The sequence below is a fragment of the Sminthopsis crassicaudata genome, chromosome 6, assembly GCF_048593235.1.
Source record: "Sminthopsis crassicaudata isolate SCR6 chromosome 6, ASM4859323v1, whole genome shotgun sequence".
Classification (NCBI taxonomy): domain Eukaryota; kingdom Metazoa; phylum Chordata; class Mammalia; order Dasyuromorphia; family Dasyuridae; genus Sminthopsis; species Sminthopsis crassicaudata.
The window spans coordinates 141,772,677-141,792,526 of record NC_133622.1 but is presented as its reverse complement, the minus strand read 5'-3'; the positions used below and the strand labels follow the sequence as shown (position 1 = coordinate 141,792,526).

Here is a 19,850-nt window from a genome sequence, read left to right as displayed (position 1 = left end):
ATCAAAAATGTTAAATCCAGTGGCCAGGGGCTGGCCCCACTTGCATTCAGGCTGTGGCTGCTGCAGCTTTGATAGTAGAAGAAAGCCGGAGAATCACCTTTGGAGGCTGCCTGGTAGTCAGTGTGCCCTATCAAGTAAGAACTATCCTCAATTAGAAGAAGGCAGGCAGATGGTTAAATGATTCACAAATATTGAATATGAAGCCATACTCCTGGAAAAAAGATGATTTGGTCCTAATTCAAGATCACATCTTAAATCTGGCTGAATTCCTTTCTGTCCCCACAGGAGAACATAAAACTAGTGAACATGACTGCCTAGATCTGATGGAATATCAAACTAAGGTTCAGGGAGACCTGCAGGAATCCCTATCGTTGGAAGGTGTGAACTAGTTTATAGATGGGTCACATCCTGCGTGTTGGAAGGAAAGAGGTTAAATGATGGGGATGCTAGGGGTCCAAGCTGCAAATCTCACAAACCTTGAATTGTCTATCTTAAATCAAAACTCTGAAACTGTTGAATGATAAGGAAGGGTCAATTTATACTGATTCTAAATGTTTGGGGAGTGGCACATATATTTGGGACAATATGGGAAGAAAGAGGAATGGTAAAGAAAAGAATTGGCTCATATGACCATGGAAGTCATTACAAAATTAAACACTACCTAAAGCTACTGCTATTGTTCATGTGAAAGGACATCAGGTGGAGAACCCATTTGAGGTCCAGGGTAACCGCCTTGCTGATGAAGAGGAAATTAAAGTTGGGAATGAGGATGTTATTGAAGGAATGATGGTATTAATCCCTGATCTGCCACCCAATCCACCTTCCCCATCCTTTACCAGGGAGTAAAAATTAAAAGCCCATGATTTTGGTGCCTGAGAAGATGACATAGGATGATGGATAAGGGATTTGCTGTACACAATACCAGCCTGGAGAATGGGTTCTGCTGCAAACCTGGAAGAAGGAAAAGTTGATGCCAACCTTGAAAGGACCTTCCCAAGCCCTTCTGACCTCAGACACTGCTGTAAGGACTCATCACACTCAAGTCAAAGGACATGTGGATGCTTCAAAAGAATGGATTGTAGAGCCTGACCCTACAGATGAATTGAAATTACACTTGAAAACAAGGACTAACTTTGGGAGGAGACTGACGAACTGTGTGTGCAGATTTCTATTGGGCTTCTTGATTTGAGGGATCATTTTAGGGATTTTTCTATTTGATTAGGACAAAATATTCTTTTCTCAGGACCATGGAGTCAAAACCAAAACTGAAGTACCTGAGATTGTCTCTTCTATGCTTAATGTTGTTTTCCCCATTCACTTTCACAGCTCCTGTCTTTAGCCCTTTACTAGAAGAAGGAAATATCTTCCAAAATTTGATATAGACAATAGCTGACACATTCCATGTCAGGGAATGTTGGATCTGCAGAGGGCCCCACCAATTTGACCAATGGCCCTGGATGGTAGCTCCGATAAGCCTAACTTGGCTTTAAGGAATGAACCTGAAGGAATCGATGACTTAGAGAAACATTGTGAAAGTATGCTCCCATTACTTGAGGAATGAGAAAGAATGTTGAAGATTTTAATGAGAAAAGTTGGGAATGAAGATGTTATTGAAGGAATGATGGTATTAATCCACTCCCATAGAAGAGAAGGGATTCTGTGGGGCAAGTAATTTGATTTCTCAAGAAACTATCTGCTTAAGTATGTGAAACCTTAGGTCAGTTTTAATTTCCTAGAAATTACATGACCCTGAAGAAACAAAACTTTGGAAATCCCATTATGCAACTAGCACCCTTCCCCAGCCAGTTTAGCCATCATCACTCCATGTGTATAGACCAATCAGTTTTAAGGTCAATGGGTGGGTGGTCTTGGGTTTTATAGTATATAATCAATGCTTCTGCTTCTGTAAAACTGGCCTCCTCCTTCTGGACTTTCCAGGACAGGACTACCCATTTCTTGTGAGATTCTAATAAAAGGCTTTTTACCTTCACTTGAGAGGTCTCCGAGTAGTCATTTTGAGTTAGGGTCTTTGTATCCCACACAAGATTATGATTTGCATGTGGATTGGATTTAAGTGAGACAGAGCCATGTAAAGTTATCAGCCTCACTCCTCTAGATTGGAGAAGGGAAAAGTTGGAGGAGACAAGACTGAATGAGTAATTATGAAAGGTGATAAAAGCCAGGAAGTAAAGACTTAACATCATATAGTTACCAATGAAAAGGAAGCAATTTGATAAAAGTGTTATTTTATAATACGGCATTGTACCTGAAGAGTTACTACATTGTACCTATTCAGTGAGTCAGTAATATTTAGATGTAAAACCTTAAGGGGAAAAAAATCCAATTATATAAGAATATTTATAATCACCATTCTTTGTAGTGGCAGAATTGGAGACAAAACGGATGCTCATCAACTAGGGAAAGAATTTACAAATTGAAGTACATGAATGTAATGGATTATTACTCTACCATAAGTAATGATGAATATGAAGAATTCAAGGACACTTAGGAAACTTATATGAATTGAATAAGAAAACTTAACATTCTTTAATTATAAATTCTGAAACAATTTTCAACTCCCCTTGCTTCTGATCAAGGACTTCTCTCGAAGTATTTAATAATTAAGATGACAACAGAAACCAAAGAGAAGAGGGCTGTGATTGATCTGAGACCATGCCATTTTCTCAAGTCTCGATAAGATTAGGATAATGAATTTACTAAGAAAAGAAAGAAGCTTGAACATTTTAGTTAATAGAAATGTCTCTAATTTACCTCTGAACAGTAAAATAAAAGAATGTTTAAAGAGGAAGGTCAATGAGGGATTGAATGGTTTTACAAATATTCTCAAGGCAGTGCCAAAAGTTAATTTACTGTTGTTATTTGATGAATCAAAATATTAAGTTAACTTTATCTGAGTTCTATTTTCTCATTCTGTAATTTTAGCTATTATTCAAAACTATAAGCTATAAGCTAAAGGTTTATCAAAGAGATTTTCAAAGCCATAAAATAATGCTGCCCATCTTTGGCTATTTCTTTCTCTTTAAACAGAAATGTTTAGATTAGATTAATGTTAAATTATAAGAATTATTTCCAGCTGGCTCAAACCTAAAGTACAGAGTATATTTCTGTTTGACTCAGTGATAATACTGCGGGCCAAAAATAAAGAGGAAAATTCCAGTGTGAGGGGTAAATACTGGAATCAAGACGACCAGCTACTATCATCCAGGGAGTACTGTTGATGAACAAGATTTAGACTGAAGATGAATTAGCAGGAATGAAAGGAAAGTTCATATCTAAAATATATATCTTGGAAAGGGGAAAAAAAACTTAGCAACTCTACAGGTATTCTAACCAGTTCTTTTGGTTTCAATTATTATCTCTATGCAAATGACTCCCAGATCTATTTATTTGACCTCAATAGTTCTCAGTTTTAGTTTTGTATCACCAAGATTTCCTCTAGGCATTTCAAATTTAGCATATCAAAGAGAGTGTATTATTTTTAGCATCAAACCTACCACTTTCCCTAACTTCCTTATTCTCTTACAAGCATCAATCTAGGTTTATAACCACAATCATTCTTTTTTTTTTTTTTCCTGAGGCAATTGAGGTCAAGTGACTTACTTGGGATCATCCGCTAGTTAGTGTTAAGTGTCTGAGACCAGATTTGAACTCAGGTTCTTCTGACTTCAGGGCTGGTGCTCTACCCACTGTACCACTTAGCTGCCCCTCTTCCCCCCCCCCCCCTGCCACAGTCATTCTTAATTCTTCATTCTTCCTATATATTTTAACAATTGTCAAACATTCTCTCTAGTTAAAGTATGGAAGACATGATACACAGCAAAGGAAAAGAGATTAAACCCAACAAAACTTTTGATTTTATAAAGTGAGAAATAATCCATTATCATTCATTATTTAAACAAACTCCCAAATGACACCTCAAAAGTGCAAAGATAGTTACTCTTGCCCTTTTGCCCCCAAAATTTTCCCTTAGGGGTGATGAAGAATCCTATTAACAAAAATAACCATTTAAACATAAGATTTTTAACAATCTACACAATCTGCTGTCATTAGGGCAATAAACACCAAATGTAAAAAGATGCAAACAAATATTGTTCTTTTTTTTTTCCTTCTTAAGAATCAAACAGGAGCTTACCTTTGTAGAGTCATATTCAAAGAGCCTGTACAAGCCTTAATCTTGTTCTGTGCTTCAAGATGTGTCATTCCCTGAGCACTTATTCCATCGATGCTAAGAACCACATCTCCTATTCTCACATGGGCTTGAGATGCTTTACCACCATCCTTTAGCTGTAATAAACACATAGTGCTACATTAGGTAGGAGTGCTATTCCTCAACAAACAGAATAACCTAAAGGGATAAGAAATCATGTTTATGTGATGTGAAGGAAAGAAGGGCAAATTACTACCCTCTAACACTTCAGTAAAAAGCAAAATTATCAGCAACAATAAACTATGTTTATTGACAATTAATTATACCTTAACACCAGCATGTGAGTCATGTAATATAGTTAATAACTGTAAAACCTTTTCAAAGACACCTTAGCCTGATACATAATAAAAGGAGGTGAAATGACTAACAATAAATATATTTTTATCATAAATCAGACTCATGAATGTATATGGAAAGTTCAGATTTTAACAGAATTACAATTGAAATGTGTGGGAGTTTTTCATGCTTTTACATAAATAATGAAAAATATTTCTTTAAGCACTGATTCCTAATCTGGGTTCTATAAACTTGTTTTTTTTTTTTTAAGTAACTGTTATAATTTTGAAAATTATTTCCATATAATTAGTTTCCTTTATAATCTTATTATTATATTTTATACATTTAAAAAACAAATTTGAAAAAGGCTTCCAGACAGCTAAAGTGACCCTTGACAAAAAGGCTAAGAACTCCTGTTTTAAATACTTGTCTATTTTGTCTGAAATAAAAAAATAAAATTTTGAGATAGTGCTAGCATAATTTATATTGATAATCACAATTCTTCTCCCCATGTTAAAAGGAGTTTTTCCCATTGCTTGGGGGCTTGAATTTTATTTTTGATGCTGAATTCTTCCTGCTCCATGATCTCTCAGCAGAATGGGAAGAAAACTGTTTGTTGATGACTGCCAGGTATAACTGGGCATCATGGTCTTTAATTCCCAAACCTTTCTTCCCTTGCCCAATAAAATTTTCTTTGTGTTCATACTGTTTAGTTTGATCTGCTTCCATTTATTATTTTATTGTGCCAAAAGAAGTGAACAAAAGTAACATCAAATTACGGAGGATGAAGGCCATGTGAGAAAAAAGAAGCCCTTCTGATGAAAAAAATGACAATTTCTACATTTAATATATATAAGTCCCAATAATTAATTGGTTTAGGAAGAAGTCATGAAGAAATAATACAATATACTCACTAATGTATCAATATTCTAAAATTAGTGATTATAATATTTTACAAAGAAGAGTGATTATTTAATTATTTTTGGTTCAAGAAAAAAAAAAAAAAAAAAGAAAATTTAAATGAGAACTTATCAAGAAACCATATTCCAAACCAAAACATTTTATTTGTGAATATGTTGTATCCTTCTAGCAGAAGATAAATTATGAAGGTATGGAAGGTATTACTTGTATCTTTTATTGAATCTCTTATACACAGTAGAGTATGTACTAAATACTTGCGGCTAAAGGGCTTCGTCTAGCCTTTTTACATTTAAGAGATAACCAGCACATCCCTCTGAACTATCAAAATCCTTTACTCTCACTGCATTCAGACCATCTCCAGTTCTCCTTTTCTGTGCATACATTTTTTTAATTACTCTATTTTACATGCCTTCTTCCATGTAGGTCATTCTTACAAACATAGTTCAGTCTACTTACACTGATAATACTTACTTTAATTGACCTTTAAATCCCCCACAAAATTTATCTGGAGGTTGTAGTAATCTAATATTTACAACAACATAGCATGTCAAAGGAATATATGTGTGTATGTATGTGTGCATGTCCATGTGCATGTGTGTGCTTTTGTTAAAAACGTTTTTTCTAAATCATGAACAATTTGAGGTTATTATTAATACTAAGCAATTCCCCAATTTCAGTCCAATTTATTTTTTTTATGTCCATCTTAGCACAATGCTCAAACTACAGTGTTTAAAGGCCACACTAGGGAATTTTTATTTTTATTTTATATTCGGCATATCATAGGGAGCCACTGAAACTTCTTCTACAAGGATGTGAGACAATCAGACATGCTCCAGGAACATCAGTTTGGTAGATGTGTGGAGACTGGATTAAAGAGAGGAGGATCTGGAAGCAAAGAGACCAATTAGGGTGATGTTGCATTTAATAAAGGCTTTTTCATTCATTCATTTCAAGTACTAAGTTAATGAACTGGTCTTCCAAGTGCATGTTGCTGACTGAATATTATGCATTTTTCATCCATTTAGCTTCCTACTATGGATTGTTAGGTTGATCAATTTTTGCATAATCACTCATAGAACTAGTCCCTGAATGGTCTAGAGCTTGATGTCAAGCCTTAGCAGAGATAGTAAGAAAGGAGAGATATGCTCCAGAATGAAAAAAGATATCTTGAGTGAACTCCCAGGCAGCTGTGCTCTACCTCAGCCAAGAGTGTCACTTACTAATTTTTAAAAATTTTTTTAAAATTAATTTTATAATTATAACATTTTTTGGCAGTACATAATGCATAGGTAATTTTTAACAACATTATCCCTTGTATTCCCTTCTGTTCCAAATTTTCCCCTCTTTCCCTCACCCCCTCCCCCAGATGGCAGGCATTCCCATACATATTAGATATGTTATAGTATATCCTAGGTACAATATATATGGGCAGAACCGAATTTTGTTGTTTTTGTTGTTGTTGCAAAGGAAGAATTGGATTCAGAAGGTAAAAATAACCTGGGAAGAAAAACAAAAAATGCAAACAGTTTACACTCATTTCCCAGTGTTCCTTCTCTGGGTGTAGTTGATTCTGTCCATCATTGATCAATTGGAACTGAATTAGATCTTCTTTATGTTGAAGATATCCACTTCCATCAGAATACATCCTCATATAGTATTGTTGTTGAAGTGTATAATGATCTCCTAGTTCTGCTCATTTCACCCAGTATCAGTTGATGTAAGTCTCTCCAAGACTCTCTGTATTCATCCTGCTGGTCATTTCTTACAGAACAATAATATTCCATAACATTCATATACCATAATTTACCCAACCATTCTCCAATTGATGGACATCCATTCATCTTCCAGCTTCTAGCCACTATGAAAAGAGCTGCCACAAACATTTTGGCACGTACAGGTCCCTTTCTCTTCTTTAGTATTTCATTGGGATATAAGTCCAGTAGTAGCACTGCTGGATCAAAGGGTATGCACTGTTTGATAACTTTTTGGGCATGATTCCAAATTGCTCTCCAGAATGGTTGGGTTCTTTTACAACTCCACCAACAATGCATCAGTGTCCCAATTTTCCCATAGCCCCTCCAACATTCATCATTATTTGTTCCTGTCATCTTAGTGTGTTAGTTACTCTTAACTCTTAGTATCTATTACTCCAAATCAGCTATACTGAAGCAACTAGATAGCACAGTGTTTCCTCTCTCCCAGAACTATACTTTGTAATCTTTTAATACTATTAAGTGGTTAAGATTATGAAAAAAACAGGAAAGGGCAAAAGGGGTGGTGGAAATAGACAGCATTTGGTTTACTCCATGGTTGACCTTATGAACTTTTAGGATTTGTTCTTATACAAATAAGGGTCTGTTCTTGACTGAATTCTACAAAACATTTATCTATTTCCCAGAGCCCAGGGAATCCATCACATAGGTAGCCACTGCTCACAAGGAACTTCCTAGCAAAAGAAAGAACAAAGATGTTATTAAGTTTGTTCACAACCTGGGAGATGATTATGAACCACTACATAGAATTCCCAATCCCTCTATTTTTGTCTGCTTGTATTTTTGATTTCCTTCACAGGCTAATTGTACACTATTTCAAAGTCTGATTCTTTTTGTACATATATTGTATTTAATTTATACTTTAACATATCTAACATGTATTGGTCAACCTGCCATCTGGGGAAGGGGGTGGGGAGAAGGAGGGGAAAAGTTGGAACAAAAGGTTTGGCAATTGTCAATGCTGTAAAATTATCCATGCACATATCTGGTAAATAAAAAGCCATAATTTTTTTTTATAAAGTTTGTTCACAGAATGAATTTCTTACTTTACTCAACTCTCTTGAGTAGGTCTCCTGACTTTGGACTATGAATAGAAATGTCCAAAGTGTTCTGGTTTTTTCCATTATCTGATTTGTCACTCAGACATGGGGATTGAAGGTAATAAGATCACTAATTCCTAGAATTATTTGTTTTCTATTCTGCAAATATATATTGTTAAGTGTGTTGACTGGCTAAGACAGTACTCTGGATTCTTTTGGTCTTTTTTTTTTTTTTAAATCACAATTGCTGTGTGTTGGTTAAACTTCAGTGGAGAAAATTAAGTTCAATAATTCTTTTTTTTTCAATTTCTGATTTTTTTTTTGAACATCAATGGTTTATATGAATAGGCCAAATTAGAGGTATTATAATCATACAATATCTTCTTTCCATCAGTAACCATAAACTAATTTGATGTGGAATTTTTACTTCAGCTCTAACCAGATGGTGGTCTGCAATGCACAGAATTGATTTTATATGAGGCCCTCAAGTAGTTTCCTGTTTTAAAATGTGTCCATTTCTGTCTCTTGGAACCAAGAATTCATGTGACATAAATGCAAAGAATCCAAATAGTTTATAATTCTTTGTGTCATTCTCCCCTATGCAAATTTTTGCAGCAAAACATTAGCAGACATTGTTAAAGTATCTTGAGCTTCAAGCTCTTAGAATTGCTCTACTTCTTATTCCTTTGGAGATGTCAGTTCATATGCTGGATTCCCTTCATTATGCTGTTTACTTAAACTTATCCCAAACACTACCAAGGCAAGAAGTCCAAGTTCATCCAGAATATTTCTCCTAGTCTTGGGGCACTCCCTGAAGCCAAAGTCACCAACTCTTCTGTCTTTTAAATCAGCCTCAGAGATCAAGACTTGCTCAAGAACTGTCAAAAACTTCTCAAGACTACAAAATAAAGTCTAAGGTAAATATGACAAGTTTATAAATGAAAGAATTCAGGGGCCTAATAATATCATGAATAATACTTTCTTCCAAAAACAATCGGAAGGAACTGGACATGGTTAGTAGGGGACATCATCCAGATTCTTTTGGAAAGCATTCAAAGCTTGCTATAATCTGGCCCTAATCTCTTTTTGTGTAATATTTCCTTGTTACTTCCCTGCACAATCCTGCAAACTCTAGCAAAACTCTTCTTCTGCTAGTTGTCTTTGAAACACACAATGTTTCTTGTCATCTCACATTTGGCTAGCATGCCTTCCCAGTCTCCTCTGGAAAGCAGAATTTCTTTCAATAGAGTTCAAGTTCCACTTTGAATTCTTCCTTGAACACTTAAATATCTCTTCTCACAATGGGCTATCTCATCATTAAATTCCTACAGAACTTTGATATATATCATAAACTATCTTGTATAATTATTTATTATTTTACTTGTGTCCTACCGCACTGCCCATCTAAATAAAGGCATGTTAAAGGCAAATCTTAAAAAAGGCATCTTAAAGTCTTCAATTCCTTTGTCATTAGGCACTTTTGGTAATGTCCTACACAAAGATGGTGCCAAATGAATGCACTTAAATGCCTGTTCACTTTGCCTGTAAGATGGTATATTCAATAATAAACATTCAAATGTCTTTAGCAAAATGTGTACAGATGTTATGGGCCAGAACTCTGTACTTAAAACAAGGTGTTAACTCAGTGGAATTGATAAGACAATGGTTATCTAGTTTAGCATGGTGATTAATAGTTCTCTAGTTCAGTGCATGTACTTAGTACTTAATACAAGATTGACACCTATTCTACAAGATTCACACCTATGATAATGTAATTTTAATAGAGCATATAAGCTGGGACCAACTCAGCCAGGGTCAGAGCCAAAGACAAGAGGACTGGAGGTGGGAGCTCAAGCTCTCATAGCTAAGGAGAGACAGATTTATTCCATCTTCATCAGCTTCCTCACAGGTGAATGTAGAGGAGACTACTGAAACTGGCCCAGAAGTGAAGTGTGTTCCCATTTCCTCCTCCTCCTGTGGAAGCCAAGGAGTTAATACAGGGAGAGGAAAAAATGGTAGTGAGGGAATAGTGGAAGAAGAATGGAGGAGTAGAGATTCAAAAGGGTTCGAAGTGGAAGGAAAGAGGAAAGAGGAGATGGGGATACAAACCATCTTGACAGAAACTAGGGCAGAGGGAACCAACTTCTATTTGTTTCCCACTCCCAACCAAGGAAAGCCCTAAGACCCAAACAGACGCTTGATTAAGGACATTGATTAAGACTTCTTCAAGGAGTAGCCAAATGAAATTTTCAGGAGCCTGACAATTTTAGATCTTAGTCAGACTCAGTGCGAAGTCAAAACAAGTTCCAGGGAGGAAATGTATCTGGAGCCAGGGCAGTCTGTCTCTCTGGGACAGAGCTCCACCCTTCCTGATGCATTGTTCACATGGACCAAAACTCACCACCGTCCACCAGCACCGCAACGCTGGCTCTTTTTTTGGCTCTGGTGACTGGCCTGTCCTCCTGCTCCCCCTACTGAGACCAAGGCCTGTCTGAAGGGCTTCAAGAAAGCTAACGGCGTCCCAGGCTAGGAGATAATGAAGAATTTGGACTTTATCCCTGGCTATTCTTGTGGTGATTAATCTACTGAAATGAAGGCTGGTCCAAGACCTCCAGAAAACTAACCAGAACACTACATACACACTTTATTAAAAAGGGCAAATTAAGTAGGGAAAATATGGATGGTATGGTGGGGAACAGGAGGGATATGATATCATCGAAATCAGCCTAGAAACATATTAGAAAAGCTGCTACTGGAAATAGTCATAACAGGTAGTATTCTAAAAAACAGAAAAGGTAATGGGGACTGGGATAAATGGGATAGTGAGCTGGGAATGAGAAAAGCATATTGTTTCTTGCCTCTTGACCTTGTCTGCCACAGCTAGAATGCTCTTTCTCCTCATCTCCTGATCTCCCAAGATGTGAAGGCCTTCCCAAATTATCTTTGTATTTATTTTACATAGACCTACATAGGTACATGTTGTCTACCCAGAAAGATTAAAAGTTCTATGAGGACAATGATTGTTTTATTTTTATTTTTTAATCTCACTACCTCCAGTGCTATCAGTTAAGGAATGGCTGAACAACTTATGGTATATGATTGTGATAGAATACTATGTAAAATGATGACAGGGATAGTTTCAAGAAAAACCTGAGAAAACTTATATGAACTCATACAAAATGAAGTAAGCAGAACCAGGAGAACTAAGTGCACAGAAATAGTAATATTGTAATGATCATCAATTGTGAAAGACCAAGCAACTCTGATCAATTCAATAATCCATGCCAGTTCCAAATGACTCATTCTGTACACCTCCAAAGAGAGAACTGATGAATCCTTGAAAGCAAATTGAAACATATTTTTTCCTCTTTATTTTTTCTGACTCTTTTTTTGTATAAGACAACATGGCTGTTGTGGAAATGTGTTTTGCATGACTTCTTGCAAGGGCATCATATCAGTTGCTTTCTCAATTGGTCAGGAAAGGGCTGAAAGAAGAGAATTTGGAACCGAAAATAATTTTTTTAAAAGAAATTATAAGTAAAAGGAGTATCTCTCTCAAGAAGATGGCCCAATCCCAATCAACAATTTATTCCAATGGTTTAATACAATTGTAAGGAAAAGCTCCTTTACCCATTTCTAAGCAAGATGCCTCCTGAATCAATTAAGTGCTCACTTTTTGCATCCTTTGTAAAAATGGAAAGAAGATTTCCCTTAACCTGCTGTTACAGAACTAGTTTTAGTTTTTCCTTATATGAAGTATTTCCCAATACATGAATCATTTCCATTTCTCCATATACAAAATTTTCTACTTGCCACAAAAACTGAATCATATAATATTGGACATTAATAAGACCCTGGACCAATAGTAAAATAATGATGATGATGATGATGATGATGATGATGATGATGATGATGATGATGATGATGATGATGATGGAGCTGCTGTGTGCACAGAAAAATAAGCAAGATGCCCTTCATGAAAATATAAGAAATTATTGATGTTGCTGCTAGACTATGAAATTAAAAGACACTTATCTCCTTTCTGTTAATAATCTATACACATACTTATAAGTGATTTGTCTGGGTATTTATTGGGAAGTATTTCCAGTTTCAAAAGAAAATGTCGCAAAATTTTTAAAATTTTTTAAAAAGAGAAAAGAAAAAATCTCAAATATTACTACTGTATCCATTTACCTAAAGGAAGAATCCAACCACTGGAGCACAGAAAAAATCCATTTCTCTTTTCCTAATTGAGTACTAGACAGCATATAAATTCTTAACAGTTTAGGAAAGACACTGAGGTCACTATTTATTCACAGAGCTCATATTTTACTCAATTTTGCAAGCTTGAATAGTATACATTTGTTTGAAGTAGACACAGTTTTCTGTCACTAGTATGTCCAATATATATTATATGGCATTCAGTAACCGTGCATGTATTTTACAAATGCAAAATACATAAGAAAGCAGCTGTACAATGAGACTACTAGGTCAAGCTGAGCATAAATCATACGAATTATTAACATAAATGCTTCTCTTTATCTTCTAGCACTGTACACCATCACTGAATCAAATGTACTGGAATCAAATACAGTAGTACTTTAAGAAAAAGTTACTGTATTCAATCTTCTCTCTATGCTGCATCTGTATACAACTACCCATAACTTAAATGATTTAAAATACCTTTATGCATAATTTCTATTTCATATACTTCAGATACTAGCAAGTATCTAGGCCAGATTTGAATTCAGGATCCATAAGTATTTGTGAATTTAGGCCCAGCTTTCTATCAACTGAGCCACTCAGCTGCCTCCTTAAAATCCTTATTTTCTTTCAAAATTCAGTTTAAAATGTTACTTTCTACAGAAGGGCTTTGCTGATCCCCAAATGCAAATACCTTCCCCCATCCAAATTACCCTTGTATTTACTTTACATAGTCCTAGGTAGCTACATGTTGTTTACCCAGGGACTAAAAGCTCCTCGAGGACAGTTTTTTGTTTTTATATATCTCCTGTATTTCCAATACATAGTATAAGTGCTTAATAAATGCTTGTGGGTGGATAAGTGAATAACTTTAGAAAGAAATTAGTTATACCAGTTAACAGTATAGTCATATATCTGAAGGCAGCATGCCACAGTGGATAGAAAGCTTTTGGAGCCAGGAGTCCTGGCAACTGTAAGGAAGGTAGAGAAAGGGGTATACCTGCATTGCCCCAGGCACTTACTGGCTGTGTAATACTGGGCAAGTCTCTTTAACTTCCTCAGTCTGGGTTTCCTCATCAGTAAAATGGAGATAATAATAGAACCTACTTCACAGGGCTGTAGTGAGGATCAAATAGGATAATCTTTGGAAGCCTTCCACACATCTTGAAGTGTTATGGACATGCTAGCTGTTATTAAAATGATTGGTAATTATTATAGAGGGGGTTAATCAATAAAGAACTCCTGTTACCAATCCTCATCCCTGTCCTATCCTATTTCTCATTCTTAAATTTATAATTTAACCTGATAATAACAAAGTATACAGTGATCATGCCTTCCATTAAACACTATCATATTAACTTTATTAATGATTTTTTATTATTATGAATTTTTAGAGGTAGCTAAGTGCACTGGGCCTAGCGTTAGGAAGAGTTGTGATCAAATACAGCCTCAGGCAGTTATTAGTCTCATTTAGCCTCTGCCTGTCTCAGTTTCTTCAATTATAAAATGGGGATAATATCCCATCTCCAGATTTGTTGTGAGGATCAAATGAGATTATTTTTAAAGTGCTTAGCATAGTGTCAGGTACATAATAAGCACTATATAAGTGCTAGCTATTACTATTCTTGCTGTTGTTAGTCTATTTGATCACAACACCAAATTGTGCATACATGCTCGCCTCCAATATAAGTTTTCTGATAAAAGACTCAATAAGCTCCTCACAACTCTAGAGGGAAAACTAACTGTCCCTCCTTTTTAAAAGAACAAGTAAAGCATTAAAGTCCAAAAACATTGCACCACTTAGATCTGAGCTTCTAAAAGAAATTCATGGGACGGAGGCTATAATTCATCTACAAAGACAGCAAGAGTTCACCATCTGCTGAGGGTCATCAGCTTTAACACTTTCTTCTATAGCTTGCCTATACATGAAGAGTTGAAAATCTTACTTATAAAACAGACACATTTTGTGGCTTTAGCTTTAAAAAGAAAATCAAAACTAGAGCAATATAAATCAGTTTCAAGAAGTTTAGCAATCCTTCAGAGATTTCATTAAAATCAATACTAAAATCATATCAATCTGTCATATTCATTTAAGTGTTATTTCTCAGAATCATATTATTTTGTAAATATTATGAGATTTTTAGAAGCTCAATTTTAAATTTTATTTATATATTTTCACATTTACTTTATTTTGAAGAATATTTTGCTCAGCCGTCCCCTACCCATAAAAATTAAAGAATAAAAAAACAATTCAACAAAACTAATCAATATATTCAAAGAGTCCAAAAATGTAAGTAATATTTGTGGTTCAGTCATTTTTCAGTCATGTTTGACTCTTTATGACCCCATTTGCAGTTTTCTTAGCAAAGATGCAGGAATGATTTGCCATTTCCTTCTCTGGCTTATTTTACAGATGAAGAAACTGAGGCAAACAAGTTTAAGTGATTTGCCCAGGATAACTCAGTTAGTAAATGTCTGAGGTTAATTTTAAACTCATGAAAATGAGACTTCCTGACTCCAGACCTTGTACTTTATCTGCATCCCGTAGTTGTTCGATATACCTATACATACATACACCCGTACATTCATATATGCATACACACATACATACATCCATATATCTATGCCTACCCCATACTTACACCCATAAAATAACCTTTACCTCTGAAAAGGGAAGGAGGTGATTATAGGATCAGATTTAGATAAGTCATTAAGTACAACATTTTACAGATATGAAAACAAACACAAAGATGAAATTATTTATCCAGGTGTCCCACAAGTAATGTCTGAGGGAATATTTGTACTCAGTTCTTTCTGATTCCCAATTGCCAAGTTTCATTTTCTCAGCAATTGTCTGGAGCCAAGCTTGGTCACTATAATATAAGGATTTTTAAAATAATATAATAATATATTATATATATTATATACATAATATAAATATAAATAATATAATATAATATAAGGATTTTTAAATCCTTAAAACTTATATAAAATATAAGCTATTATTATTAGTTTCAATTAATTTAAAAATAAAACCCATATTCACAGTCATAAAACTTAGGATAAAACAAAGACAATAAACATACAACTTCTAAAAGCTATAGAAATCCTATACATGATCAAACATTTGTCAAGTGGGATACTTTTGAGTTAGATCAGCCCATGAATGGAAATGGGCTTTGACAGCTATCCGGTGCTTTAACCAAGGCATTATATAATTGATAATATGAAACAGAGTCAGCACTCTGTACATTTAATCTCTAAAAGTACACATTTGCAACTTCCTGAACATTCTCTGCAAGTTTAGAGAGCTTAGAATTAGATTAGCCTAACACTATGGTTATGACAAGAATGCCACCCAGCCATAGTCAATGCAAGAGGGACAAGTAGAGAATAGCTGGGGGAAAAATACTGACTGGAATTTCCCATGTCAAAAACCATGGGAAAAATATCATCATGAGATATGGCATTTCTTTCTCCAACACTATTACCAAAATTGGTTACTGACTAGTATAGTTACATTGAAAGTGACCCTTAAAAATATGTTTAAAATGATTGTCTTGGAGAGGGAGAGAGGGAGGAAAATTTGAAACTCAAAGTCTTACAAAAAGGAAGGTAGGAAACTATTTTTACATATAACTGGAAAAATAAAATACTATTGGGGAAAGAAAGAGAAGGGGGTTATCCTACTTTTTTTATTTGTAACCCCAGAGATTAGCAGACTGCTTTGTACATTTTAAGCAGTTAATAAATGCTTTACTCATTGAAAAAAAAAAAAAAAAAAGAAAAGACACTGACTATTAGGATTTATCTGGAGGTATAGAGAAATCCAAAGAAAACTACTTGTGTCATTGAGCAAAATTGTATCTCTAATTGTTTGAATACTTGGTGATAATCTTTTGCATGAAAGAAGGGAAAAAAATAAACTTAGCCAAATAAGCATAAATCTCTAGGTATCTAAATGACTGGCCATCATATTCCTCAGAATAATGATGGTATAGCACTTAAGTGGCCAAAGATCAGGATCATGCTTTGTGTGCCGCCCTGGTTCTTCTTTAAAATGAGCCAAAAAAGGAAATGGGAAACAACTACAGTACCTCTGTCAAGAAAACCCCAACTGAAACAACTTAAAAACAATACACTGTAATTAGATAAAAACTTTCAGAAAAGCTTTTTATCTTAGAGCTTTAAGAGTGAGAGCTTCACACATCTCAGATTGGCTAAGATGACAGGAAGAGAAAATGATAAATGTTGGAAGGAATAACACTAATGCACTATTGGTGGAGTTGTGAAATGATCTAACCATTCTAGAGAGCGATTTGGAACAATGCCTAAAGAGGTATAAAACTGATTTGATTTGATATGAGGGTGAGGTAGCATTAAAATACAAGAATGACTCTAAGGTTGAGAATGTGAGTGAAGAGAAGACTGGTGATCTAAGACAAGGTTTCTTGAACTTTTCCCACTGATAACTCCTTTTCACCTGAGAAATTTTTTTGTGACCTCGGGTATATAGGTATATAAAATAGGTAAAATCAAACTTTACTGATAATAATCATTTCGTGACCTCATATGGGGTCAAAAATAAACTACAGTTTAAGAAGCTGAGATCTAAGAAAGTGATATGAAAAATGTGAATGAATTTTTTAAAAAAAGCTACATAGACAGATGCACTGAGGATTTTAGTATAATAAAGAATGCACGTTGGAATATGGTAAGATAACTGGGACTGCCTGGAAGAAGAGTTGAAAATGAAATATCAGCATAGTTGCAGAAAGAACGTAAAGATACCTATGATAAATATATGGATAAGAGTCTTTCTATTGGGATATATGATCAGAGTCTATATTACTGCAGAAAATGGAGAATGAATAGAGTAGGATATATATCAAAGATTTAGGGCAACATCTCACTAAATCACCAGACACGAAATAATGGAAAATGTTGAATTGCAGGTAAAGAGAGCTGATATTGTCTGCAATCTTTAAAAAGTAATTCATTGACCCTCTAAATATCTCAACTTTTTATCTAAAAAATGGAGATAGCAGTACTTGCATTACACATCTTCTGGGAAAGTACTTTGCATGTTGAAGCATTTTCTAAATGTAAGCTATTATTATTAGAAGAGTTAGGTGCTATAGTTGATAAAATGCCAAGACCAGAAGTCAGGAAAACTCAATTTCCTGAGTTCAAATCTGGCTCAGACATTTACTATGTCATCTATATCATCCAAAGCAAGTCATGTTTTTTGTTTGTTTATTTAATTTTTATTTTATTTTATAATTATAACTTTTTTTTGACAGTACATATGCATGGGTAATTTTTTTACAGCATTATCCCTTGCACTTACTTCTGTTCAGATTTTTTCCCTTCCTCCCCCAACCCCCTCCCCCAGATGGCAGGCAGTCTTATACATGTTAAATATATTACAATATATTCTAGATACAATATATGTGTAAAACCGAATTTCTTGTTGCACAGGAAGAATTGGATTCAGAAGGTAAAAATAACAGTTTGCACTCATTTCCCAGTGTTCCTTTTCTGGATGTAGCTGATTCTGTCCATCATTAATCAATTGGAATTGGATTAGCTCTTCTCTATGTTGAAGATATCCACTTCCATCAGAATACATCCTCATACAGTATTGTTGTTGAAGTGTATAATGATCTTCTGGTTCTGCTCGTTTCACTTAGCATCAGTTGATGTAAGTCTCTCCAAGCCTCTCTGTATTTCTCCTATTGGTCATTTCTTACAGAACAATAATATTCCATAACATTCATATACCATAATTTACCCAACCATTCTCCAATTGATGGACATCCATTCATCTTCCAGCTTCTAGCCACTATGAAAAGGGCTGCCACAAACATTTTGGCACATACAGGTCCCTTTCCCTTCTTTTGTATTTCCTTGGGATATAAGCCCAGTAGTAGTATGGCTGGGTCAAAGAGTATGCACATTTTGATAACTTTTTGGGCATAATTCCAGATAAAGCAAGTCATTTTTAAGTATCATCCAATGATATAACAGATAACTTCTGGAAGAAGCATAATATGCAAAGAATCTCTTCCTCATACTCTAGAAGAAAAGATTTTTAATCCCTAGGTAATTAATGGTAGAACCAAAATATTTTTGCCAAACTCCTAAATCACATTTTGGATTTATCACACAGTTCAAAGAACATGTTCCAAATACATGATGTTTAAAGTTGAGATAATGAAAATACTAGGAGGGAAAATATTGCAGGAAGAAAGATCATTGCACTAAACATAAAATAATGTGAAATATACGAAAATGAAAAGCCTTTGCATAAACAAAACCAATGCAACTAAGACAAGAAGGGAAGCTCTTGATTAGGGGAATCTTTTCAACAAATATCTTTGGTAAGAATTTGCAAAATATATAAGACTAAGAGCCATTCTCCAATGGATATGTGGGCAAAGAATAAGAATTATATCTCCAAAGACAGATAAAGTTACCAACACTTGTTGAATGGATATTACCTCCATCAAAACAAATGGCAAGCCCTGTCCATCATACAGTTGCCTCTTTTCAATTCCACTGCAATGTTCAGTAACTCATCTCTTCTTGTCTTCAAGTGTTAAAATGGATCAATCAGGATTGGTCTTCCTATCCCATCATATTATTATAAGAGATCTATAAAGCTACTTGAGAAATCTTCCTAATTCACAACTCTGATCAAGTCATCCCTCTATTTATAATCCTTCACAATGATTTTCCAGTGCCTGCCAAATAATGTATCAATTCCTAGGCCTGTCATTCAAGGCCTTCTCCAATGTTTCCAATATATCATTATGTTTTTTAAAAATTACTTTTAAAATTATAAAATATACAATTATATTAAAATAATATACATACTGGTCAAACTAAACTACACTACTTAGCAATTTATATCTGTTTCTCTTATCTCTAAACCATTGCTCACATGCTCCCCAATATCTTCTATCTGTCAAATGAAGTTCCTCCCTTCCTTCAAGACACATTTCTGATGCCACTGATACTATGAAACTTTTTGTACCTTTTATAAATGTCTTTCATTTCCATAGCTTGCTCTCTACATCAGCTGCCTTATACTCTTGAAGATGATGTCATCCAAAAGGAATCTCAATAACTAGTTGGGTTGGCTGGAACTGCTATATCATCAGAAAATCAAGTTATATAATTCACTATTCCAACTTCCAAAAATCTAAAGAGAAGCAACTTAATAGCAAAGTTAAAGAAACCATAAGACCTATGGAAGGAGATAGTGGCTGTACATCCTCAAATAATATTCATAAGTCTCATGATCAGAAAGTAAAGAATCCTTAACTTGGCAATAACCTAACTAGCTCTGTTAGTATTTTTGCTTTCAATTTTCTAAAACCTTTCCCTCAATTATCAGATGCAGTA

The 19,850-nt window shown here is 34.8% G+C and overlaps 1 protein-coding gene across 7 annotated transcripts in view; it reads right to left on the bottom strand.

Moving 5' to 3' along the window:
- The window catches only part of PDLIM5 (PDZ and LIM domain 5), a 246,660-nt gene that overhangs the window by 187,445 nt on the left and 39,365 nt on the right, over nt 1–19,850 (bottom strand). For all 7 annotated transcript variants that reach the window (XM_074272910.1, XM_074272913.1, XM_074272915.1 and 4 more), the window contains exon 3: nt 4,154–4,305. In XM_074272910.1, the coding sequence (XP_074129011.1) occupies nt 4,154–4,305 (152 nt within the window). The remainder of the gene's footprint in view (nt 1–4,153; nt 4,306–19,850) is intronic.